Raw genomic sequence first — 26,007 nt, forward strand, 5'->3', positions numbered from 1 at the left:
GGAAAGTAAAAATGCAATCAATACCATTCTTTTCTTATAAGCAGAGCCAATATCCTAAGTATAACACTGTCATGAGGGAACCACACCAACAGTACGTATGTGTCATGTTATCCTTAACTTTCTCTACAATTCAGAGACCTTTGCTGCTCTGAACACACAAGCAAGTTTTATGAGCTTATTTTTTTCCTTAATATAGCTTTATTTGCTTTGAAAAATAACACATGGTGAAAGAATGGGGAAGAGTAATTTTTTTTTTTTTTCTCACAAAAGAACTGGAACTAAGTAAATAGTAGAAATTCCTATGAGGATGCTACCAAATTCTGACAATATTTTGCTGAAATAAGTTACACACGAGGGTAATAAGCACAAAAATTTGTAAAGAGACTTAAATCTTGTCATTTTATAACTAAGAAAGCCATACTACTTAAGGACTATTTTTAATTCTGTAAAGATTAAGGAGTGGATTTAAAAATTCAATCAGAAACCCACACAAATATAAATGTGTATAAAGTGCTCTGAGAGTGTCAGATGCTAAAAAGTGCAAAACATCAGTGCTAGATACAGACATAGTTTTGAACACTAAATGTATTGAACCAAATTTCATTTTCAGTTAAACTTGTACAACACTACACTGCATATGTGGTACAGTGATCTATGCACGATGACACATCATAAGGTCTTAAGTGCACCTATTAGATTACAGAAATACATCAAATTCTCCTGTGTGCAATGTGGCAAGTGGGTGTTAGCAGACATAGACTTACAAAAATAGTACAAATCTGCACTGGAAATAGCCTATTTGCTTATATTTCCATTTTTTGCCCTTCAATGTCCCTTGTTCTCTCTAAAGTCAGGTTGCTTTGATGGACCTAAAATGCCATCCCTATCTGTGCTGAAGGAGCATGTTCCCCTGGGATACACAGTAAGCTTATTACATCATTTAAATTATGATTCTATCGTGATAGAAGCTTCCTGATCCATGAGGGTTAACTTCAAGCCAATGGGTTTGCAACTATTAGGAAGAAGGGGAAATGAGGAATTATATCCTACTGAAACTGAGCATTTGGGAAGGACTAGTCCTGTGAAAACTGAGCAGAGCAAGAGAGCTTGGACTGAAGTGCTCACCGCCTCACAGGCTACCAGACCAGTGCTGATGCTGAAGAATAAAACAATCCTCTCACATCCCGAAGAGGTGCCCACTCGTCACTCTGGGAAAACTCCTTCAAAGAACTTTCTCTTTTGTTGTCTGAACATGTAATGATTTCAGGCCTGCTGTTATCTAATGTATCTATTTTTCTCTAAGCTATCTACAAAAACACTCACCATAATACGTAGGTTAGAGTTGTGTAACAGACAAGCCTATAATTAAAGAAGCCACTCAAAAACAGAAGTTTTCATAAAAGAAACCCCTCCAGTAATTGAGAATGGGATTTTGACGACTTATCCCCACTACAGCTGAACTAGACAGTAACATTTTTCTTTTGAAATGCTGCCCTTCTTCTTTGGGCAAATATTTTACATCAGCTTCCTTTCTAACCTGCATTTGTGGTTTGTGCTGGTTTCCCTCCCTCCTCCTGCATCACTGTTGAAGGGGTCATCAGGAGAAACGTACTCACTGCTCTCAACACAAGTGCCTGGCAGGCAATTATTGTAGCAGATTGTTACACACTGAGTTTTACGGTAAGTCATAACAGCAGTGTCAATACTTTAAAAGTGATTTAGCTACAAAAAATAGATACTCAGAGCTTCGTAAATATTTCTCACATTACTGCCATCACTGAGAATTTCACACAAGCCACAGTAGCAGGGCCCAAGCTGAAATGTCATTGTGACTTCTCTTTGTCCTTTCACAAGGATAGCTAGCACACAGGGCTTAAGAGGTGCAACAGAATCAAAATTTGCTAACACCCATTTTTACTCTCAGGTACAAGAATAAGTCCATCAAAGTTAATGAGGCTTCCTGGATTTACATCAACATAACTGAAAATTAGCTTCTAGATCACAATATCTGATAATAGATGCAGAGGTCTGATTGCAATTCGCTTTGCTAGAGTGAATTATATACACATGCACACACACGCGAGGGAAAAAAGAACATTTACACAAGTCATCTACTAATAGGGATTATCTAGATTCTGCTGCTATTCAGTTTTCAACCTGTATATTTAACTAACCCCTCTATTTCTCTCAACCAAGCTTCCCTTCTCCCAAGAAATGTATTTGTGACTTTTCACAAAACCGCCTTGAAAAAGGCTTTAAATTAGAAACACAGCAAACCCCTTCACTGCAACAGCAAGAAAGATTGGATTGTAGAGAATAGCAAATCTGGAAGTACAAATATATTCATGTGATTGACAATTAAAGGGGTAAGGAAAATGACAAAAAACACAAAAGAAAAATTTGAAGTACATTAATGGCATTAAAGGCATTGAAGTTTCCCCCAATGTTTTCAGATCTTAAGTTTATCAAGCCATAGTTTCTGTAATCAGGCATCAAGAATTATAGATATAATCATGGTTCTTAATAGTAATCTCAATTACTTTGGAAAGTTTAATTCCAAATTTCATCAAAGCAGAAATAAGTCAACACAATCTAAACAAAAACAACATGTCTTTCTACACACAAACATGCTCAGCCAGGAAAACATCTCTTTTTCTTTTACAGGATTTGAACAGACCAAACTGACAGGATTCTTGTTCTATAACTTTATTGGTTTGCTTTGCTAAAACCGATTTCAATTTAATTCTATAACTGATTTCATTCGCTGCTATCATCTGTGTCATCAAAATAATCATCATCATCACCATCGTCATCTGACCAGTCGAATTCACTGAAACCCAAAGCCATGTTGATTTTCTTTCCTTTTCTCATAGAGGTGGTTTTAGAAGAATTCTTTTTGGCTTGCATGTTTATCTGCATTCCAGAACGCAGGACAGATCCTGCTTGGTTCAGAGAGAAGATATCCCCAAAGCCCGTCATCATCAAGGCCTTCAGACTTTGGTTCATGCCAGCTACCTCCCCGTTACTTGCTGCTGTGATCTGACATGACATCTCTGCACTGTTTGACTCCTCTGTTTTAGATTCAAAGTAAGACTCCTCAGACATTCTTGCAGCAAGAGGTAAGAAAAACTATTTAAAGGAGGAAAGGACAGAGCAAAAGTGAAAGTTAGAACCAATTTTAAAAAATCAAGGAAAAAGACACCACCAGATTAGTTGGCAATAAACAGAAAGCATAACGATTAGTGAATCTCAATATGGAGATCAAACAGACAGCTTAATTCTGTGGTCATTGTTCTTAAATGAAAATGCAAAATCACTGAATCACATGGCAAGAACCACAGGTAGCAGAGCTTTCATGATAAAAGGAGGTTCAAACTCTTCAATCCTTCATTTTGTATAGCATCAAACAGATTATGATGTTTCCTAGCCAGGTAGACTGGCTCCTGGGACAATGCAGGTACAACACAAGTGTGAGTGAGTTGCTTAATTGAACCTTTCAGGATTGAAGAATAAATCATGTTAAGATTAGAGAACCCAAACAAGCTCCCAAAGTTTGGTGCAGAAGTAGCAGCCCTCCAAATATCAGAAATAACAGCAGCAGTATTATTACTTGTGCAAAGATTCTTTCTGAGTATATGGTCAAAAGGAGAAGAAGGGGTCACCCTGCTATGGCCACAGTCAGAAACAAGCCTCTCACCAACTCAAAGGAGACAGGAACCAGCCTCCAGCCCATGCCAGCACATTGCTTCTGGAAGCTGTCCCAGGGAGGAACAGGAATGGGAAGACGGGGCTGTTTGGTCAGCTGGTCAGCTTCTTCAGGTTGGTTGGCTTTTTTTTTTTTTTCACTAGTTTTTTTCAACAAAATCAATAGATCTTCCCCATTTGGTTGTACAAGATATTTAATCTCTACTGATTCAATCTTCACCTAAAGATAATGGTGCTTTCCTCTCCCAGTCTGTTATTACAGTGTTTTCCACAAATCAAACATGCCCTTTCCAGCTAAATAGTTATTAACACCTCTTCAGAGTGACCAAGTGAGTAACCTCGGTGACATGCTCTACTCTTCACAGGGAGTAAAAACTCAGGTGTTCGATCCCAAATTAAGCTGCCTACTAAATCAAGAGCAAAGGAGCAGTGTATGAACAACTCAAATGGTCTTTCTCTCCAAAGCTGTTTGAAAAACTACCTGCCCAAAAGTCATGTTTTTTTCCACATCTTTCTTAACTTAATTAGAAAACTGACTGAAGTGTTGACAACAGTTGATCACAACAGGTTACATGGGAGATTATGGTGATGCCATCATCTGTCATATTGGAGGCTTCATGGCCACGCTGCTCAAAGAGTGCCCATTTCTGTGCAAAACCACTTACATTAACAAGCTGTTAAAAAAGGAGAATATCTGTCTTTTGTCCTCTCAGGTTTTCCCTATGTATGTAGGCTTTCTGTTTGTGTTGTGGTGATAAAAGTTAGTGGTCAGTGTTTAAGAAATGAAAGTAAATTAAAATGTTGGAGAGATACGGAACACTAAATATTCTTTTTGTTTCCTATGGCTGTCTATGTGATGGAAGAATCTCCAACTAAGGCTCCAGACACCTGGCTGTACAGGAAAAAATGACCACACAATCACCAAAACACCACTCAGATCAAGAACACCAAAGGCTCCTACTAATACAGGGAAGGGTCACTTAAAAAACAAGAACTAGCCACAGAAATGAGATGCCCACCACACGTGATTTAGTGCCAGGCAGTTCTTTCATCTGCTACTGAAGTTTTAGTAACTTTATATCCATGAAACTGCATCCCTTGGCACATGGGAAGAACCCTCTACAAAAATCAATAAAGCTGTGAAACAGCTTTCCTCTAAAACACATTTCTCAGACAGTGTTTGTGCAACGCTCAGCAATGGGGTAAGCTGTTAGTGGGCCACAGTTGTGGCTCATTTTTCTACTTTAATGCCTCTCTTCCTCCACATTTTGCCACCTTTTGTTATATGGAAAGTTTAGGATTTATATGTGCCAAGACCTGCCTTTGGTGTCACATTACATATAGTGACCATCACAAGGAGACTTTTGCAGATGACTGGGATCCCCGATCTCTATACAAGTCACTGTTCTTAAATTATCAATTGCAGGTGCATGGCACCACAAGTGAGTATTTAGTATTTATATTCATGTCTTGCTTATTGTCTTTCTCTAAATATGAGATTTGGCTTAGCTACATACCCTCCCTTCTTAAAGTCAGGTCTGTTCTTTCAAAAGAAGTCTCCCATGTCACTACAGCTGTGGCTATATTTTACTCCTCCAAAAGGCTCCAGATTCCCTTGCACAAGAGGCTCTTGGACACTTGCACAGAGGGAATTTCAGGGATCAGACTCAAAGGTGTCTGACACATAAGACACAGCAGAAACAGAGTCAAAACAAAAGCAGGGACAAACACTGTCACAGAAACGTTTCTGAGGAATGGTCTCATCCCTCTCTCATGTTGATGTGCGTAAAGCTATGTTTTATTCCTTAGAGTAGGAGTAGCCTGCTACTGAGAGCCACCTACCATGTGGGATGGCAGGATGAAACTTCTATACCAACTCTAAAACACTGGAGAATCAAGTGGCAGGGACAGCTTCCCTGTTCTCCTTTTACGCGGTTTGAGTTTCTCCTCCTGCACACCACTTCAACAGTATCTGCTGGCCTCTGCCCTTTGCTTCAGAGCAAAACAAAGAAGTGACTCCAGAATGTACAGCAGGGATGACAGTACCATCTGAGACACAACTGGGCCTAGTGTTGGCTAAGAACCAGGTATAAGCTTAGTGGGCACCCTAAGCTGTTACTAGCTCCAGATTTCCATGTCTTTAACTACTGTTGTTACAGCCAGGGTAGCTTAAAATCAAGCAGTGCACCTCCCTGCTGCAATCATATGGCTTGGCATTACTGAGCAGACATACCCTAAGCCAAGGGATGGATGGAGGGAGACACCTGACTCCAAGGATTACAACTTGCAAGGAGAATGCCCAGGGATATTTTCCAAAGGATTTACAGCTATGAATTTAAGAGAGTTGTATATTTAACCACTGCCTTGTAGAACTTCATTTGTTCTGAAGAAACAAATCCTACCAGAACAAGCCAATTTTCACCAAAGTCAATTTTTTCCAAGAAAAGGGAAGAAAAGGGCTTTTTTTTTTTTTTAATTTCTTAAAGCTGTTCCATGTAACAGTTCATTAAAGATCTACGGAAAAGAAAAACAAACCTGTCTTTTTCTGTTATAGGAAATTGCACTTAAATGCAATAGGAGAGTTGTGTTAATGTTATGCAGAAAGACGGTTCATGCTTAGCAAAATAGGCCTTAGCACAATGCTTTATTCAGCAATACCAGCTACAAGTGAAAAGTAGAAGTCATAGGCAAATACAGCATAAAAAAACACCCTAGGGTCTTGCTCGTGAAAAGCTTTGCTCATTAAGGCCGTGTCTCATGCTGTGTGCAAGACGATGGTCTACAGCTCAGTTACTAGAAGTATGCAAGCATTAAAGCAGACATACAGATATCTACTAGGAACACATAGTATCTGCACATATGAAAACATTTACTCTTCATCATTTCATTACATGGTCACAGCTGGAACATGAATGCAACTTCATTCAAAAAACAGGAATAAGCCATGCCTTAAAAATAAGTTGTATGTAAATGGCTCTGGCTAGAATCAATGTTATAAGTAGGATAAAATTGTGGAGAAGTAAATCATATGCTACTGCAAACTCAATTTCGTATTTGTTTTGGCTAGTACTTTAAAGACAAGTGGGTAATTGTGGTATTTTTCTTAACAATTCTGTCATAGTATGTGTAGTCAGGCACTAACCCTGTAGTACTCTTTCTGCCAATCTGTCATCATGAGTATCATACTTCAATAAGAAATTTGTGATAACCCAAAGAAGTTTTTTGTTCAATTTATTAATAGAAATGCAGTGGTTCTAATAGCTAACAAATGGCCAGTACAAGTACGTTAACTGTAATTATGAACAAAGCCCTAAATTAACACCTCAAATGTTGACCTGCTTTTCATGGCATGGAAATTTGCCTCTTCTCATAGCAAAAGGAGAGACTATAAAGATCTAGATAGGTTTCTCAAGTTTTCTTCTTTAAGAAACAAATTTTACTCCTAAGACCAATCCTGCATCCATTTAAAGTCAACAGCTTTCTAGTTGAAAATGACTTTATTGAATGCAATCAACTTTTAAAGCTAAGAAGTATAATTAAATCAATGGGAAACTACTCAAGGACCCATGGAACAAAATAAACTACAGAAAGTATCTGATATCTAATGTATTAGATCATTAAATATATATAGATATATAGATATATATAGTTATTTGCAGTGATGTTATAAGACTTTAATTGGTTCAATGCAACAAATAAAGAAAATGGGGGCACTATTTCCACGGTATGTCCTGAGATTTGCATAGACAAAGCTCCAAATGCTTTCTGAAGCAAGATGAAAGGTTGAATTATTGTCTACTTACAGGAGTATTGGACTGTTCGGTTAACTTCTGCTCCCACATCTTCAAACGTCGCTCCCGTTCCTTTAGTTCCTGCTCTTTAAAGCTCAGATCACGCTCCAGTTTCTTTAGTCTCTCTAAGGTTGCTTCAATTTCACATCTGCACGGAGACAATTTGTTATGTCTTGTCTTTTCCTGACAGATATAAATTGTTCATAATTCCCACCTGAATGTTAATTAAATGTGAAAGACTAAAAAGTACAATACTAACTCAGGCAGTTCATTTAATTACCAAATGCAAAGCCTTTCAGAGCTTTAAGAACAACTGACAATGTTTATACTTTAGAATAACCACAGTACCTTCAACTGAAGAAAATAAAATTTAAAAAGGGATAGGAATGCCATCTAATAATACAATTCTAAAAACTAAAATGGCATTTTCTTACCCAAACATTATGAAATATATTATCCCTAAAGAATCTGCATTAAGTAGTAATAATGGGACAACCATTAGCAATACAATCCAAGTAGTCTAGAGAAGACAGTTTGCCTGGGTTTATAATGTGGCCATAAAATTTATTTGGACTCATGTTCATCATACACCTAAACACTATTTCAGTATTTTTGCCGCTAACTTTCCTGTTTCTCTAGGTTAAGATATAAGAGTACACACACATGAGGAGCAATATAAAGCATGATATGACCCAGACCTGAAAATGTTTATGAGCTTCTCAAGTTAGGAACAATTAATAAAAGGATTTGATTTACTTTTTTTCTGCTTTTCACCATACATGCAGAGGTGTGAAAAACAGACAGGAAGCAAAAGCTGTGCTCTAAGGACCTTAGATATGATCTCTCTTGGGCTACACTTCACATATTTTGTCCCATAAAGAAGTGATTTCCTTTGACATTCTTTCTAATGAACAGCATCTTTTAAACAAATGAACTGAACTGCTCCTGGAAAAGAGTTTAACAAAAGCTTTGCACTACAAAGGCACGGGTGTGTACTACAACATAGAGAAAAATAACTCCCTTGGTAAATTCAGCTACATTTTGCTTGTGTAATAACCAAAGAAAATCTTCCAGTTTGTATCACAGACTTTATTTGCATGGAAGTTATTAGCAAAAAGCTTTTGTGACTTGTTTGGAAGACTGCACGCTGCCTGCCACCTGTATCCTGACTGTTACTTCAACTATTTCCCATTCACATTATGAGAATAATTCATCACACTGTTTTCATTTTGCTCCTATAGAGAGATCTCCTAAAGAGACAGATCCTGAAGAGAGCTTTTAAGATAGCTATTGAGACTAAGCAATGTCAACTACATCTGTTCAAACTTTCTCAACATTTTCTCTTTGTAAACACACTGCAAAAAGTCTGTTCCTTCTGATGTTTACAGAAAGAAAATAAAACTACTAACAACACAGTAGTTATCATTTCTATTTGGGGAAAAAATGCGTGTATTTTTCCTGTAAATACCCTGTTCTATCATGGAATTATTTAGCTGTTTTCCACTAGCAATCTAAACGAGTTCAGGTTCTTAATGTGGGAAAGCATATACCCAAAATGCCTATTTAAATAAATAAAAGAATGTAAATAACCAAAATCTTATGTATGTCCTATTTCAGTAAGACATCTCTGTCACACAGCAGTGCAGTGAAAAGATTCAAGAGTGGGAATAACTAGCAAACTACTGCAAACTCTACCACCACGCTTAATTCTACTGCAAAAATCAGCCACCTGGGGCAAGGGCATTTATCCCACTTAAATCATGCTGAGTGAGCTGAGCTGTTCAGTGTGGTGGTCAGAACAAATGTCCTTTGCAATTATTATGCTTCAGATTTCAAGAAAAAATCTCAGTCATGTTTAGGCATGCAAAGGTCAAGGCTGATCTTTGTGCTGGGTGGAAAATAGTCACGCATCTTAATAAACAACAAATTCAACTTTTGTTTTAAAATGTCTAGAACATATTGCAAACAATGTTTGACAGATGTACAGATGCATACATTTGGCAGAACTCTGCCTAAATCTTGTGACTCTTTAAAGGAACGAAACTGAAAAGCATTGAACAGAAGGTCAAAAAGGGACTCCTCTCCCAACATTCATTTCCTTGTCATCAACCCCTCCTGCCCAGTGCAACATGTACTATGCAAACTGCTGTGGGAACTACACAGCAATTCGAGGATAGCTGCACACTGCTTTCCTTAGTTGGTCTCTCCACATCACTTCTACTTATATGCAACTCTATAATTTTTAAAATATGTAAATTAAGGTTCTCTTTTAAATAACAATCCCTACTAGCAATGTCCTGGTAACAATAGCTTTCTATATGTCAAAAGTCTGTTTTGTGCTGTAATTACCTCTCTTCATTAGACAGAAACTTCTCTTATAATAAAAGGTCAGTCTGCAAAAACAGTTGCATTCTGAAAAATAATTCCACTGGATAATAAAACTGTGTAATTAAAGAGAAAGCTACCGTACATTGCCCAGTTAATGAGTCTTCATAAATGAAGCAGCTTGAAACATTATACATTGTAGGGCACATGTATTTGTTCACGTCTGTAGCTCTGCAGATTGAGCTTGCTTGCTATCTAGAATAATCTCATTCTGTGACACTGAATAATGTGTATTCTATTGCTAGAAACTATAATGATAAACACTCACAGATTAAAAGCAATGGTATTTGTTTGTATGTCTTGAATTGCTACTGATACACTATGTAAGTATCACAGACTGTGTTAATCATTAGAACAGTCATTTGCAGGGTGAGGATGGAAGGAAAAATGCAGTTAGTATATATGACTAAATGCAGACAAATGTGATCTCTCACTGAATTGGAACATCATTACTTCAATAGTCATTTTTTCCTACCCTAATAAAAGCGACTTGAGAAAGAGCTCTAAAGAGATTACAGAATACGAATGTAAACATAAGGCAAATCTGCGCAACTTAGTTGTAAGGCAGTGCCCCTTTTTGATTAATAATAAAGATGTTAAGGGTAAGGGTTAGGAAATAAGATACTGGATATTTTAAGGAAAAAATAGAACAGGCACATTAAAACACATTGTTACTATAAACATCAATATCAGTAAATGCTGCTAATAAGACCACGTTAAAGGTAAGATATATGACATTTTGACCCATCACCTCTGCCAGTTGTGGATGGATTCAATGCATTCTGTTTTCATGCCAGCCGGTTAGAGAACATGGAAGAGACTGTCTACTCAGCATTTGATATGCATTTTTTGTGCACCTATATACAAAAAGAACCTTTTTTTTTTTTTTTTTTTTTTTGGGGGTGGGGGGAAAGGGGGGAGACACGACAGGGGAGGTATATTGGTGGGGGTAAAAATGCAACCCAGCTTGTTTCAGCTTTAATTTGCTTTGGGAACTGCAGTATCCCCACGAACGTGCAGTACCTGGGTCACTAATTTGGAGATCCATTGAAAAGGCATAAGTGTAACCTTCACTTTTCCCAACTCCACCCTTCTACAGTTTTCTGATGCCCAGGCTTCATTAGAAGTCCCTATTTCTTGGTAACACATCTCATTCTTTCCCTATTGCTGGTTAAACTATTTATTTGCAAATCCCAATGAGATAAAAAAAAATAAATTAATAATATAAAAAATAAAGCAATGAGTAAACACACAATTTTTAATATAGAAGTTAAAGCACATTAAACTTGTGCAAGTCTTCTCAGAAATGGTCAGTTTTAGTTTATCCCTTGGGACCACTTTATGTGTACAAGTCCTTAATCTGTTTCATTTTTTTTCAAACTGTATTTTTCGCATTCTTTCTATTAATGTAGCTTAGCCTTCCTAAATGGCTCCATACAGATATCGCTTTCACCTCAGGGCAGATTACTATAATTCACATACGAGAGAACCCCTCTTACCCCAGCTTCTGAACAAGTCCCCCACATGACTTGCTCTTCTTTTGTATTCATGTTTTCATTTCAGTTAAATTCAGAAATCATCTTCACTCTCACGCAAATCATGCCCAATCATGAATTCGTATTTCTTCTATCATACCTCCAAGTCATTTATTCGTCCAGAAATAAAATCATAGAATCACAGAATTATCTAGGTTGGAAGAGACCTCAAGATCATCGAGTCCAACCTCTGACCTAACACTAACAAGTCCTCCATTAAACCATATCGCTAAGCTCTACATCTAAACGTCTTTTAAAGACCTCCAGGGATGGTGACTCCACCACTTCCCTGGGCAGCCCATTCCAATGCCTCACAACCCTCTCAGTAAAGAAGTTCTTCCTAATATCCAACCTAAAACACCCCTGGTGCAACTTTAGACCGTTCCCCCTCGTCCTGTCACCAGGCATGTGGGAGAACAGACCAACCCCCACCTCGCTACAGCCTCCTTTAATGTACTTATAAAGAGCGATAAGGTCACCCCTGAGCCTCCTCTTCTCCAGGCTGAACAAGCCCAGCTCCCTCAGCTGCTTGTAGGACTTGTTCTCCAGGACCCTCACCAGCTTCATCACCCTTCTCTGGACTCTTTTGAGCACCTCCATGTCCTTTCTTGTAGTGAGGGGCCCAAAATTGAACACAGTACTCGAGGTGCGGCCTCACCAGAGCTGAGTACAGGGGACAATCACTTCCCTAGCCCTGCTGGCCACACTGTTTCTTATGCAAGCCAGGATGCTGTTGGCCTTCTTGGCCACCTGAGCACACTGCTGGCTGATATTCAGCGGACTATCCAGCAACAGTATCAACTTACTGAGGGTGCACTCAATTCCCTCATCCAGATCATCGATAAAGATATTAAAGAGGACCAGCCCCAGTACTGAGCCTTGGGGAACGCCACTAGTGTCCGGCCTCCAGCTGGATTTGACTCCATTCACCACGACTCTTTGGGCCCAGCTATCCAGCCAGTTTTTAACCCAACGAAGCGTACGCCAGTCCAAGCCACGAGCAGATATCTGCTGCAGATAGTGTCTTGAGGAGAACACTGTGGGAAACGGTGTCAAAAGCCTTGCTGAAGTCAAGGTAGACCACATCCACCGCCTCTCCCTCATCCACCCAGCGCATCACTTTGTCATAGAAGGAGATCAGGTTCATCAAGCAGGACCTGCCTTTCATAAACCCATGCTGACTGGGCCTGATCACCTGGTTGCCCTTTTTGTGCTGTGTGATGACATTCAAGATAATGTGTTCCGTGAGTTTCCCTGGCACTGAGGTCAAACTGACAGGCCTATAGTTCCCCGGGTCTACCCTCTGGCCCTTCTTGTAGATGGGCATCACATTTGCTAGCTGCCAGTCGACTGGGACCTCCCCTGATAACCAGGACTGTTGATAAGTGATGGTAAGTGGCTTGGCCAGCTCCTCTGCCAGTTCTCTCAGTACCCTCGGGTGGATCCCATCCAGCCCCATCAACTTGCATACATCCAAGTGCCGTAGCAGGTCGCCAAACATTTCCTCATGTATAGCGAGGGCCACATTCTGCTCCCCATCCCCTCCCACCAGTTCAGGGTACTGGGTATCCAGAGAGCAACTGGTTTTGCCACTAAAGAAAGACTGAGTGGAAAGAAGGCATTGAGCACCTCTGCCTTTCCCTCATCTTTTGTAACTAAGTTCCCCCTTGCATCCAGTAAAGGCTGGAGATTCTCCTTAGTCCTCCATTTAGCATTGATGTATTTGTAAAAACATTTTTTGTTGTCTTTGACGGCAGTAGCCAGATTGAGCTCCAGATGAGCTTTGGCCTTTCTAATTTTGTCCCTGCACTGCCTCGCAACATCCTTATAGTCCTCCCAAGTGGCCCACCCTCTTTTCCAAAGATTGTAAACCCTCTTCTTTCTCCTAAGCTCAAGCCACAATTCCAGGATATATCTGGGAAGTTGAAGTCCCCCACAAGAACAAGCGCTGACGATTTCACAACTTTTGTCAGCTGCCCGTAGGACTCCTCATCAGTCTCCTCATCCTGGTTCAGCGGTCAGGGTGCAGAGTAAAGCTCCCCATGGTCAAAACAAAACTTCTGTGTTGGCACCAGCCTCTGAGCCCCTGGAGAGCGCTGTGCCTGGTGTACACCATTGCAGCTGAGCTAGCGGTAGACCGCCATTAGAGGAGGTGTTTGTATGGGCGGGGGGGAGCGCTCTGCCCTCTCTGCTCGCCCTGCCTGCGCGAACTGCCGCCCTAACTGCCGCGCCCCGCCCTACCCGCCAGTCCTGGTCACTCGCGCTCCCTAGGGGCGGCTTTTGAACGGCCGGGGAGGGGGCGCTGCTGGCTCCGCCTACACCTCGTTCTCGCCTCGTTCACCTCCCTCACGAGGGCTGCCGGGTCCTGGCGGCTCCCTCGAGTGGGCTCGGTGCCGGAAAAATTAGCCCTGCCTGTCTGATCCTTCGCTCTGCTGCAGAACGCGTCTGCCCCGGAGCCTATCGCCTCGGCAAGTCGCAAAAATGTGCCAAGTTTACCTTTAACAACCTTCCATGGTAAAGAAGTTTTTCCATGACTTGTCAGCCATACCTTTTGTAACAACTTAGATGCATCAAAATAACTTTTGTAAGATTTCTCAATACTTGGGCTACCTTGCTCACACTACAAAAAATAAATCAACTTCGTGAAAAAATAGTTTACCGAATGTTAGCTAGCATGGGTCTTTAATCTGCTATATCGGTGAGATTTCAGTAGATACTCGCTTTTGCCAAAGGAATTTGAATACTTGTTCATCACTAAAATAAATATTTATTTCCACAAACCCACTTTGGCAAGTTTGATTTTACTGTCTGCTTTTGCAGAATGAAGAGGTTAGCCTCCAAAATAGCACAAATAGGAATAGTAATAAATAGCAAAAAAAATGGATTTTCCCTATCTGTGCAAATTTTAAAAGGGAAAATAACAGAAAACCCAAGGAATACAACGCTTGTCTAAGAAACCCCTCATTGGGGGGGGTTCATCTTTGTACAACTGAAAACGCAGTATGATGCCTGAAGCCTGCAGACGGTGGCCAAGAAACAAGCTTTTACATGCTAGGTACCAAGCCGTGAAATACGGGGGGGGGGGGGGAGGAGCGAGGGGGGGGTGTAAGCAGTGTGCAGCAAAAACCACGCCACGGCCGAAACCACTGAGAGCCAAGCGAGGGCTGGCTGAAGGCTAGAGGAAGCACCGACACCGCCCCACCTGGGGACGAGGCGGCGGCGGCGGGCTGGGGCTGCGGGCAGAGGCGCGGGGGCTGCGGGCCAGGCTCCGAGGTGCAAGGGGCCGAGTACCAGGTCACAAGGGGCCGGGCCCCGGGGGCGCAGCGTGCCGCAGGCGCAGGCCGGGCGGCCGCCAGCAGGTGTCGCGCTGCCGCCGCCGGTGCCGGCGGTGCGGGGGCCGCTGCCGAGCGCGGCTCGGCCCGGGCAGGATCCGTCCCAGCGCCCAGCGGCTATTTATACCGCCGCCATGTGACCGGGGAAGCGTCCCGGCTCCAGCTCACTTTTTCCACTCCCCGCAATTAAAAGTGCGCGTCTTGATTTTACTGGGAAGGCCGCGAGGGGAATTTGGGATTCGGGTTTTGTTGCGAGGCTCGTTTCCTTTCTGTCCCTTTCCTCCGGCCGCCCCCTGCTCCGGCCTTCAGGGAAGCTTCAGCTCCCAGCTCACCTGGAGAGAGGCCAAGCTTCTTAATATAGACCGCAGCGCGGTCGCCTGGTAAAAGTCTTCTGCCTATGCAGATCTGTTTTCAGTTTGCTTTTCCAAACACAGGGATGTACTGTGAAGCTGCAGGCTTTCCAACTGACAAATATGCACTGGGGACATTTTTTGAAGTTTTGGCACGTATGAGAAATAGGCTGACGCTTTTACTGTAAAATTGGGTCCTGTAATACCATTTTCTCAAATCTCATCTCCATTTAGAATCACTTACGGATATAAATTGCAATCAGCAATAGGTAAAACTATATGCTCAAGCAATTTGCAAAAGCAAGCCTAGCCCAGGCATATGTTTAACTCATGGATACAAAGTCAATACAAGCGAAAGAATGCACAAAATGGCAAATCGGAAGTGAAGACAAATGGAAATTTGATTTGAAAATTTATTCTGTTATGTCTTTTATCTTTATCATTTTTTAATATAAAGATATACCTATCTGCTTTCTGTGAGAATTGCATCAAACAGTACTTATACCTGAGTTGCTTGGCCCTCACACTATTCACTGAGAACACGCAGCTGGTTTTAAGACGTGAATCACAAAACCATAAATAACATGATACCTAAACCAATGTAATAAACATAGTGTTCAGCTAAGTGTATTGGCTCCCAATACAAGTTTCACAGCATTCTGTGCATTCCTGAAAAACAACAAGGTAAATTACATTCTAAAAATATCTAAAGCACAAAGCAGATATTTTTCTACTGATACCTCATCAGAGTCTGATGTCCATCTGCAAAGAGTACAGACTCAGAAAACCACATCATTCCATCTTGGAACGCAGGAAACTTACCTCCACTCTGCCTTGTTATGCAGGAATGAGTTGCACTGGTCTGGAAGGTTGCTGTCATTTGACATGGACTCCAGAATTGAAATGATCTGCTTGAAAGATGGCCTTTTCTGAGGACAAAAGAAAAGTCAGCATTTATGTTACTATGTAAAACCATTCACAAAATTTCTTCAATTGAAAGTCACAGATGGCAAGCAACAGAAATTAGGATGCTGCTTTCTGACACCACATCTACATGAGGACTGTAAAGTTGTAATTTTTGTTTGATTTTGCTATTGTTCTTCCAATTGAAGAAACGGTCAGTTTGGAAAAAGTCACATAAGCCAGCAGGACTCAAGCCTCTGCTTACTCTCCTGTATCCACCAGTAAAACCTTTCGGTACTCCTTGTGGTATCAATAAAAACGTTATTAGTACCGATTTTAATTAATAGCTATAAAGATTTTAGAATAAAAAGAAAGTTTTCATCAAGCTAAGAAGGAAAATACTTCCTGAAAGAGAAGGCTGGACCCATTAGCAACTGGTCATTAGACAGACGACCTTTTACAGGGACTAACCCAAACTCTTTAATGCGTGAACAAGCTATTTAGCTGCCCATCACAAATGGGTTCCTGGCTGCGACTTGCAGGGAAGGACACTTTCCAGAAAACCCTCTCACTTAGCTAACCCATGGGTAGGCGGGGAAGAAGTGAAGATCTGGGCTACACAGCAATGCTTTGGATGCCAGCAGAGCTTACACTAACAGTGCCTCAGCTGGTCCTGTGCTGGGCTCATTCACTGAACTTTCTGTCGCCAGGCTCTGCACCCAGCGCCCACCCTGCTGACTGCACAACCACATTGCCACATACAGAGAGCAGTTGCAGCTTCTCTGGATTTTCTTCTTTCCCCTTAGTCCCCCAAAAAAAGCTACTAACTAGCATAATAACTGAAAAAGCCACAGTTAAATGTGTTTCTTCAAGGAGCACTGACTCTGTTAGTCTGTTTGACAGACCCCAGACAAGGTTGAGACAAAAGGTTGAAACAAAATGTAGATACATAATAAGGGGATGATGCGCATTCTCTCTGTATCTCGCCTGTAATTATACCATTTCTGCTAAAATTACAGATGCCGCAATTAAAACGTGCATTTTAATTTGGGAGCACAAAAACAATTAGGAACAATGCTGAGGTGTCTCTCCCAGGAAGATCCAAGTGATTTCCACATTATAAAAGAAAGACAATTTCTTTATTTTAAATGTCAAACAGCATGAAAAAGTGTCAAATGCATAACAAAAAAAAAAAAAAAAAAGACAAGCTCTCTTATATTGTAATGCTGCACTATTTGGCTGCAACTGGAGGCTTTGTCTGTCGTTTTTTGGTTCATCTCCATGATTTTAGGCAAATGGGCAGTTGGTGAGCTAAGCAGCCTTTCTTTGCAGCACCTGCCCCAGTCACTTGCTCTTGCGCAACCTAGCCTCCAGCCCAGTCATCTGTGGAGCAGCAACCTGGGTGCCTCAAGCCACAGGAGCCATGTGGCATGGGAGCAATATGCTCCCAGTGTGGAAGCCCAGCGGGTACCCCTGCCTGTGGAGCTGCACTTACAGAGAGGCTGGGGGAGGCAGCAGCAGCCCCCCTGCATGCACGATGCTGCTGGACTCACCATGGCGAGCAGACCCACTGAATGCATCCTGAGGGGCACGACTCTCCCTGGTCAGGGAGCATGCAGCACCAGGGGGTAATGGGCACAACATTTATGACTAGTGCCAACATGGTTGGACAGGCCTGGTGCAGTTTTGGAGAAGGAGGACACTCAGACAGCCCTCGTGCCCTTCCTGTTGCTACAGCTCCATCTCTTGTAACCACCCGAGTGGGTGCAAAGTGTCGAGGGGATTCCTCCCAAATGCTGAAGAAGCTGTCAGACAGAAGACTGTGGCACATGGTTTGATGAATGACCTGTTGTTATTTTGACGGTTTTCCCCTCACCAACATTTTCTTGTAGGAGGCGAATTGGAGACAGCTTTCAGGTCACCATGCAATGCCCAGTCCCCACAGAAGCCCTGGGGAACTGCTGCTGCTATATACTGTCTGACTGACTAGCCAGTGTGTAATGTACCTTTACTAAACTAATTCTATTTTCAGGGGCAGATGAAGAGCAAATATCGCTTTGTTACATAAATTACAAGATTTTATGGCTTACTTAGGTGTCCTTTACAAAATGGTTCTGTGTGCGTTGCTTGCTTGTTCTCAGGATTATACTAGGAAGAAAGTATTGGGCAGAGCTCACACCAAGTAAGCACAGTCAACACTGCTATCAGGCCTGCCTAGAATAATTGGAGTTGAGATAACAATGACAGAGAACAGCGCTTTTACTAAGGGCAGCTCAAAGCACTGATGGACTGATTTGGGAAGAACAGCAACATGCACTCTTTGGGTACTACGCAGAGCAGAACCAAGCTGGTATGCAGCAAATATTTACAGGCAAAGGGGCTGTTGTGTTGCTCAACTACAGCTGGAACAAGTGTACAGTCACATAGTACTGACAAAGCTCATTGGCCTGTGTAATTTCCATCAACAGCCACCAGCTATCCTGCCAGCTTACAGATGCCAGATACATGGGTTACAGCTTTCCCTGGAGGTGCAGCTGGCAGGAAGACACAAACCTACATTACTTCGTGTTTTTGTTGGTTTCTTCCCCCAAATGAAACAAATGAAAAATTTAATAAAGCAGTCTAGGTACAGACTGATAACTTGGGTAAAACTGGCGAGAAGTGATTGTTGGGAATCCAAGCTGAGAAGCTTTCTTTAAAAAACAATCTTATTTTCAGTGGGTGGCTGCTTGGCACTTCCTAGAAAGTCAGGCATCTTAAGTGGTTCCTTACAAGAGACTCTCAAAATATCAAGGCATGAGTTGCCTTTGAAAATTGTTTCCCTTCATATCTATGATGTCTCATGCAAAAATTTTTAATGCATTCCCCTTTAGAAATAATTCTGGCTAACATTTTCACTATTGCCTTCCACTCAGTATTTCTTACAAAACAGGTCTGCATAAAACCAAGATATTTAATACATATGGCTTTTCTTTCTTTCTGCTTCTCTATTCACAGATTTGAGTTCCATTAAAATATTCAGTAATTTATAATCATCTTTGATGTTAAAGTGGGGATAAACAGAAGGAACAGATGAAATCAAAAAGAAAGATGGAGTCACCTGCGTTTCCAAAGCAGGAATCCCTAGTAAACGAAGGCATTAGTTATAAGCAACCTTATTTGTACAATTTTCTAATGCCCTAGCAAAAGTAGCTTGTTTGGATTTTAATATTTGGGTAGTTAAGATACTTGTTACTACAGAGACTGTTCTTTAATAACTACTGACTTAAAGTAATTAGTAATTAGCATTTTAGTAAAAAGCTTTGAACCCATACAGGACTGTTTAACTAGCACAGTTTAAACTGAATGAAGACTACCAACACACGTCACCTGTAGCAGTGTACTATGGACATCTTCTTCCAGGCATGAACAAATTCTAATAAATTCAAAGCACAGTTAATAACTGTGTTCTTTCCCATGAGGGATTTATGGTGTGAGCAGTATCTGATACTCCGTCTGCTTTGCAGCAGCATTCCAGGTGTACTCCTTAGGCCCACAGTAAACGCACATCCCTCTTTTCTCAGGGGTAAGTCACCTATAGATACCTGAGGCTTTCTGTGGGCTAGACGTATGCACACAAGCAATTGCTTTTGAGCAGTTGACATCCTTGAACTCACCCTTGCTTGATCTTCAGTAACTTGTTCATGTATCTACTATCCATTTTTCTGAAGCCAGTCCTGGCCAAAGGGAAAGTTGCACAGTGCAGTATTTCAGAGGAGTGTGCTCCATCTTTTGGCTCAAGCAGGCCACACAGCCTTTTTATCAAGGCATTTTGAGAGCTGTAAGTAGTGATCCTTACCCAACATGTGACTGAGTATGTCAGTCGCATGCCCAAAATGTGACCAGAGATTACTCCATTTCATTCATGTGAATGAAGCATTTATAATTGCTTAACAAAAGAGAAGCTGAGTGAAAAATGTAGCAAAGAGCAGACTGTCAGAAAAAAATCAGCTAACCCGACATTTACTCTTTACACACATCAGATAGATCTGGAACAACACCCTCAGAAACTCAGGCCAAACCCAGGTTAACTGCTCAGGCATCCCTGTTTTACAATGTGCAGATCCCTCCCTCTCCTGGAAATACAGCAACAGCATTCTGGAGTCTCACATATCTGGCTGGAGTGATCGATAGAGTGAGCTGGTCTAGTATGTGCAGTTCAGTCTGCGGCCTTTGGTAGGGAAGCTGATGCTTGGTGGTAGTTATTAGTAAGACATGTAGTTACCACTTGGAAGGGCTCTTCACTAATTACTGACTTAGAACATAAACAGTCCCCTTAACAGATGCAAAGATTCAAAGCATTTTTTCTTCTCCCCTCTGTGGAGAGGAGAAAGAGGGTGATATTAAGGGAACACCATTTAAATAGGCATTAATGTGGAAACTAAGTTGCTGATGGATCTCAGGCTTCCAGATCCATTCTATAGGAAAGTAACTCCTTGCTTCAAGACAAAAAAAAAAAAAAAAGAAAAAAAAAAAAAAGAAGGGAAATCTCCTTTCTTGCACTGCTTTCCTATGACTACTCTCCAGTGATAACATGTTCTGGCTTTAGAGCACCTAAGTGCTGTAATTTATTTTGGTATTAATCTTGCTGGTTCTGAAGTAGTAGTTAACTTTCTCCAGAGTTTAAACAAACAGAGTTCTTCCTGTTGCCTTGACCTGAGAAAAAGAGCATAGTTTCTTATCCTTCCCTCTCTTAACTACCTTCATAGGCAAAAGAAATACCTGATAATATTTGGTAACAAAACTGCTTTGTACCCAGGTTCTTTCCAGCCAGTTCATGCATAACGGAATGGTAGCAGAATCAATTTAAGGAAGGTAATCGTCACGATCTACAAAAGCTTTTACTGAGTAAATATTCTTTAATTTCTCTTTTAGTTTATTCTTACAGGGGCAGGTTAAGCAGTATATTACCGTACTTTTATTATTATAATATTACAGCATAATCATTATAAAACTGAATTCAAAATCTTAAGGGAAAAGACTAGGAAATTTTTAATACTAAATTAGAAGAGTTGTTGCCGTTCCTGTCCATATTCCATGGATTAACTTATTCTTTATACACTTCCAGCACAAGAAAGACATCAAAACTGGAACTTGAAATAGTTATTGCACATGTAATGCTCATGTATATCCAAGAAAAATTGACTATTGAAAGAAAATAGAAAATAATTCTTCACTTGATAAAAAAATGGTGGCATTCTTGCCATCTCACCCTATTTACAATGCCTGTCTTTAGTAGTTAGGTAATTTAGTAAAATTAAGAACTCTTGGCTAAAAGGAAAAGAGAAACATTTAGGTACAAATATATCAGAATATTATATATATATATATTAAAAAAAAAAAAAGACAGCCCAACCTAATCTTTTTGTGAAGAAATGGGTGTACCAACATGGCAACAACTGTTGTATCTCAGACTTGTCCTCCAAAGAAAGATTTGCTAACATACATAGCAAAACAAGCAGTGGATGACGTTAGACACAAATTAAACTACCTTTGAATCAGCTTCCCAACACTGATGCATCAGTTCTGCAAAACTTCTGGGACAACTGCTTGGAATGGTTAATCTCTAATGGAGATAATAAAAAAAAAAAAGTAATTAGAAACATTTCCCTTTAAGGTGCTAATAATAGATTTTCTGTAGGAGCAAAGCAGTTAAAACGAGTAAAACACACTCCTCTTTCATTTTAAACACAATATAAAAACTGATGATTGACGTTAAAAAAAAAAAAAAAAAAAAAAAAGAAAAAGACCAACACCGGTAAGACATACAATTAATTAGTAGACTTATAAAGAAGGAATGGAACAAATATACCAGTGGAGTTGCTCAAAAAAACTAGGAGACAAGGAAGTAAAAATGAGGCAAACAGATATTAGTACTAAAATATAACAGTCTGTAGAGATAACTACTGCACTGCATTGTCTTACAAAATGCTTGTCAAGATAGGTATAATGTACAGGCTGGCTTAATTCCTTTCTCCCACACAGATGCATAACACCATAATCAGTTTTGATATACCAAGTGGCAGAAATATAGAGTACACTGAGTTAAAAAGAGTTAAGTGAAGCTCTACATGACACAAGAGACGTTTCATGAGCCTGTGGTCAGAACAATTAGTGAGGACATGCAGATCTCAGAGAACACTCACAGAGCACAGTGAACTCATATAAATATTTTCTGATGACTGAAGACAAAGAGTTGCTGGTTATAGCCAGGACAACTGACTACACAGAATTAGAAGCTGGTTTGGTTTCCTTTGCTGAGTTTTAAACTGTGAAAAAAAATTCTTTCACAGTCTTAAATGACATTTAGTTTAAAGAATCTGTCTCCAGACTGGAAAGCCTAAAAGCAAATCTGTATATTCGTGTATATATTCATGAATACAAGCCTCTCCAGTTGCTTATATGTGCATCCCAACGTTACACATATAAGGAGATCCCTTCTGCTCTCGATAAGGCAGCTAATTGACTTCAGATGTTTCATACTAAAGTAAAGAAATATTTAGATAGAAAAAACAGTTCCTCAGTGCAAATTAGTCCAAATATGAGGAATCAAGATAGTAAAAGGTTTCCTTGTCCTGTAGCAGGTAAGAAACAGATATTACAGTCCTGTTTAGACCAACCTGCCAGGAAGACCCTTTGATCTGTCCTACTCTGACATTTCGTATGTAAACCAGAGCAAGTTGTGTCAAATTTTGCACCATTATGTGACTCCAACATGATCTGCAAAGCCTTACAAACCACAGCAGCCAAAGTAAGAGTTAACAAGTTCTGCTGCACAAGCATGTCAATACCATGAAAACTCAAAACAGGAGATAGAGTCTGGGCACTGCAGAAGTATGATTATTTTAATAATGTAATACCTTAAGGTGCAAAGCTTTCCATGCAAGAAATACACAGAAATTTGTACAATGCATAAACAAATTGTACTGCTGCTTGATTTTTGGTTGAGTCATTAACCTAAAAATACACTGGCTAGTCTTGCTACAGTATTTGTCTGTAACCCTCACTGTTCCAGGAGGTGGAAAATAAGTTGCAATCATCATTTACATGTGTCTCCCTTGGGCAGAGTTTTATGTAGTAGTGTAGAGGTAGCAAGTTCCAAAAGTACCAGATAATAATAAAGATGACACTTCTCATTAGCAGTTTATGAGATTATACCTAGTATAATCTGAACTCTCATGTTTTTCTTTTCTGGGTTAAAAAAATATATAATTATATAGAAACTCTAGCAGAATATAAATCACACTGTGAAATAATGTGGAGTGTCAAAAGAGATCCATATAGAGTTGTTAAAATCCACTTTGTTTGCTGGGCTCCAGATTTGCAAAGTGGGATTTTCAACCTCAGCAATTATGTTTTGGCCTCAATCCCACACTGTTTTTAACAAGAGACTTAGAGTGTAAAGAATGAAGGCCTGGCTCAACAGTGACTCAATTCTGTTGTGAACTGGACTCATGAAAGCCCATTAATGTCAATAGATGGAACTGAGAACAGAACCCGGTCCTCATACTTGCTTTGGGACATAGAAACTGGGGAAAAAAAATACAAGCATAACGTATGCCAACTCTTACAAGGCTTATGCTGGGCATGGTCCCTAAATCACGGGCAGAGAAAATAATAACAATGTAAGTAAGTGTTCATGTTTTCAAAGCTTCCTGGAACAATTACAGAGAAGATGGTACCAACTGGCTAGTGGTACCTGGCAGATATACTGCTGGCTTTGAAAATTTCAACCCTTAGGTTTCTCCAGCCATGAGTGTGATAGCTGTCACGTCCACATTTTTCTCATACTATATTTTACACAGTTCCTCACTCTGGAAAACTGTAGAGAAATGTGTGCCATCTTTCACTATATGACTGAATCTCTTTACAACATTCCTAATGCCACTATGTGTCCCTTCCATAAACCTGTACATTTAGAGTAGAATGTAGTACTGTTGATGGAAGTCTTAATGGTTCCACCTTCTTCAAACTGATAGATGAGGCTCTTCCTAAACTAATAGAAAGAGTCTTACTGTGCCTCCTGCTCTGCTACACACTGTTGATGACCACGGACATAATCTTCAGACTGTTAACGTAGCATTTCCAACTAATGAGTATATCACAGTATCACTCACTGGAATTAATCTCAAGCAGAAGAAAAAAAGAGACAAAAAAAGCCACCAACAAAAAATATTAAACTAAGAGGAGGAAACCTAACTCTACTGTTTAACTCTGAAGCATTTTGAGAAACAGTTTATGTAGAATAATAGAAATCTGTATTGTACAGGCACTGCCTCACCATTGTAATGTTTCCCAAGCTTCCGCTGTGTCTAGATAGAGGAGGTTTCATCTTTGTGGAGGATTTCCATGCTTGTCTGTGTGTGGTACAGTCACAACTTTAAATGTTTTTTAAATGTAGTTACTGTCTTTGATATCAAGGGACTATGTGTTCAGATATACGCTCACATGTCCAACTAACTGAAAGCCTCAATTTGTGAGAAGAAGAAAAGCGAGGCTGGGGACACTGTACAAACGGTGTTTACACCACTGAAGTGCTTTTGAAATGGAAAGACTCTGCATGAGGAGGCTTGCAGCTATGCCACAGCCTTGCCGATACCAGTGAGGAGCTCATCTTCAATGTAGTGTTGAACGTAGGTGGCAAAACTGTAATTTCTCTCTTTTTTTAAAACTATTTTTTCTTCTTTTATTTTTGAAATTTTCATCTAAGCGGCAGTTTCTTGTACTATAGTGACTCCTGCTGGGAGAGTTAAGTTGAAGTAGCTGAAGGTCTCTTACAGATATATCAACTCCCGGCCAGTAAAAAGATGTCCTAAACGCAGGAGATGGAGTTAAACTGTTCCCCTACCTTGGACGCAATGGCTTCTTTCATCACTAAGAACAAACCCCTAGGTTTTACAATTGAGACTGAGAAACTAGTACAGTACTTGTACAATTTTTGATCTACAGCATCACGACGTGAAGCTGCAACAATTAGATGTAAAGGGTCCATTCATGAGGAATAACATCACTTTGACCCTTTGTGTTAGCTCCTACTGCTAATCTTTCCATACGCGTGAACTTACTTTCAATTTGAAGAAGATGAAAAAGTCTTTTGCAAAACCCCAATACTGTTTTCTGATCTATGTACCTGAATGTAGAAACGTAGTCTTACCTCGTTTTTTTCCACTACAAGCCAAGCTACTTGTAATCCTTCCAAGCCTTTAAAGGGGACCTCCCTTGTTAGCATCTCCCAGAGAACCTGGAACAGAAAAAAAGAAAAGAATTTTTATTTCTGTACTTTGTATTTAAAATACATTATTAAACCTTGATACAGCACTATTCTGTATCCAATTATCAGGCAACCAGTAACCATTTGCAGGAACTTGGACCAGTGTTTGTGTGCAAGATACTCTGACTAAATTAATTGGATGTTTTTGCTTTTTCCTCTACAGTACAACCCAGATAAAAACTGGGTTGTGTGGGGGTCTAATGCCTGCAATTTTGTGAGAGCCATGGGAATTGCTTTTTACTTTCTCTGTACACTATGTCACATTTGGCAGTTGAGACTTGGGTAGACAATGAACTCCTCCACTCCTTCTCAGCCCCAAGTAGACACATCCTTGCTTTTCAGTCATTTTGCATTTAAAAATATTTATTTATGATTGCAACTAGTGCTTTTAAATAGTCAGAATCTGATCCATTCAGTATTTTGCTCCTATAAAATGCCTACAAAAACATTAAATATAATATTGCAAGCACAGACGTAATTGTTAATCCCCAAGTATGTGATTATGTTAAACTAAACAATATACAGCCTATTGACAATTATTCTATTCTCTGTCCATATCTTATGGACACACTAATCATAGATACAAAAAAAACCCTCCTAATTTCACACGCTTTCAGCATTTTAGTAACACAGCACATGAGAATCTGAGCTGCTCTGTAGAAAAGAGTTTGGCATCACCAAAGAGGCTTGCAGGTC

General features: G+C 40.2%; 1 protein-coding gene across 3 annotated transcripts in view; it reads right to left on the bottom strand.

The window, feature by feature from the left end:
• MAP3K20 (mitogen-activated protein kinase kinase kinase 20) overlaps positions 1–26,007 on the bottom strand; it is a 93,942-nt gene that overhangs the window by 23,659 nt on the left and 44,276 nt on the right. For 2 of the 3 annotated variants that reach the window (XM_032189846.1, XM_032189845.1), the window contains 4 exons: positions 25,195–25,281; positions 21,532–21,606; positions 15,921–16,027; positions 7,509–7,644 (listed from right to left, as the gene is read on the bottom strand). In XM_032189846.1, the coding sequence (XP_032045737.1) occupies positions 7,509–7,644; positions 15,921–16,027; positions 21,532–21,606; positions 25,195–25,281 (405 nt within the window). Of the gene's footprint in view, positions 1–224; positions 3,130–7,508; positions 7,645–15,920; positions 16,028–21,531; positions 21,607–25,194; positions 25,282–26,007 lie in introns of those variants that run through there. The other variant, XM_032189847.1, reaches the window with a different exon arrangement.

This window comes from Aythya fuligula, chromosome 6, assembly GCF_009819795.1.
Source record: "Aythya fuligula isolate bAytFul2 chromosome 6, bAytFul2.pri, whole genome shotgun sequence".
Classification (NCBI taxonomy): Eukaryota; Metazoa; Chordata; class Aves; order Anseriformes; family Anatidae; genus Aythya; species Aythya fuligula.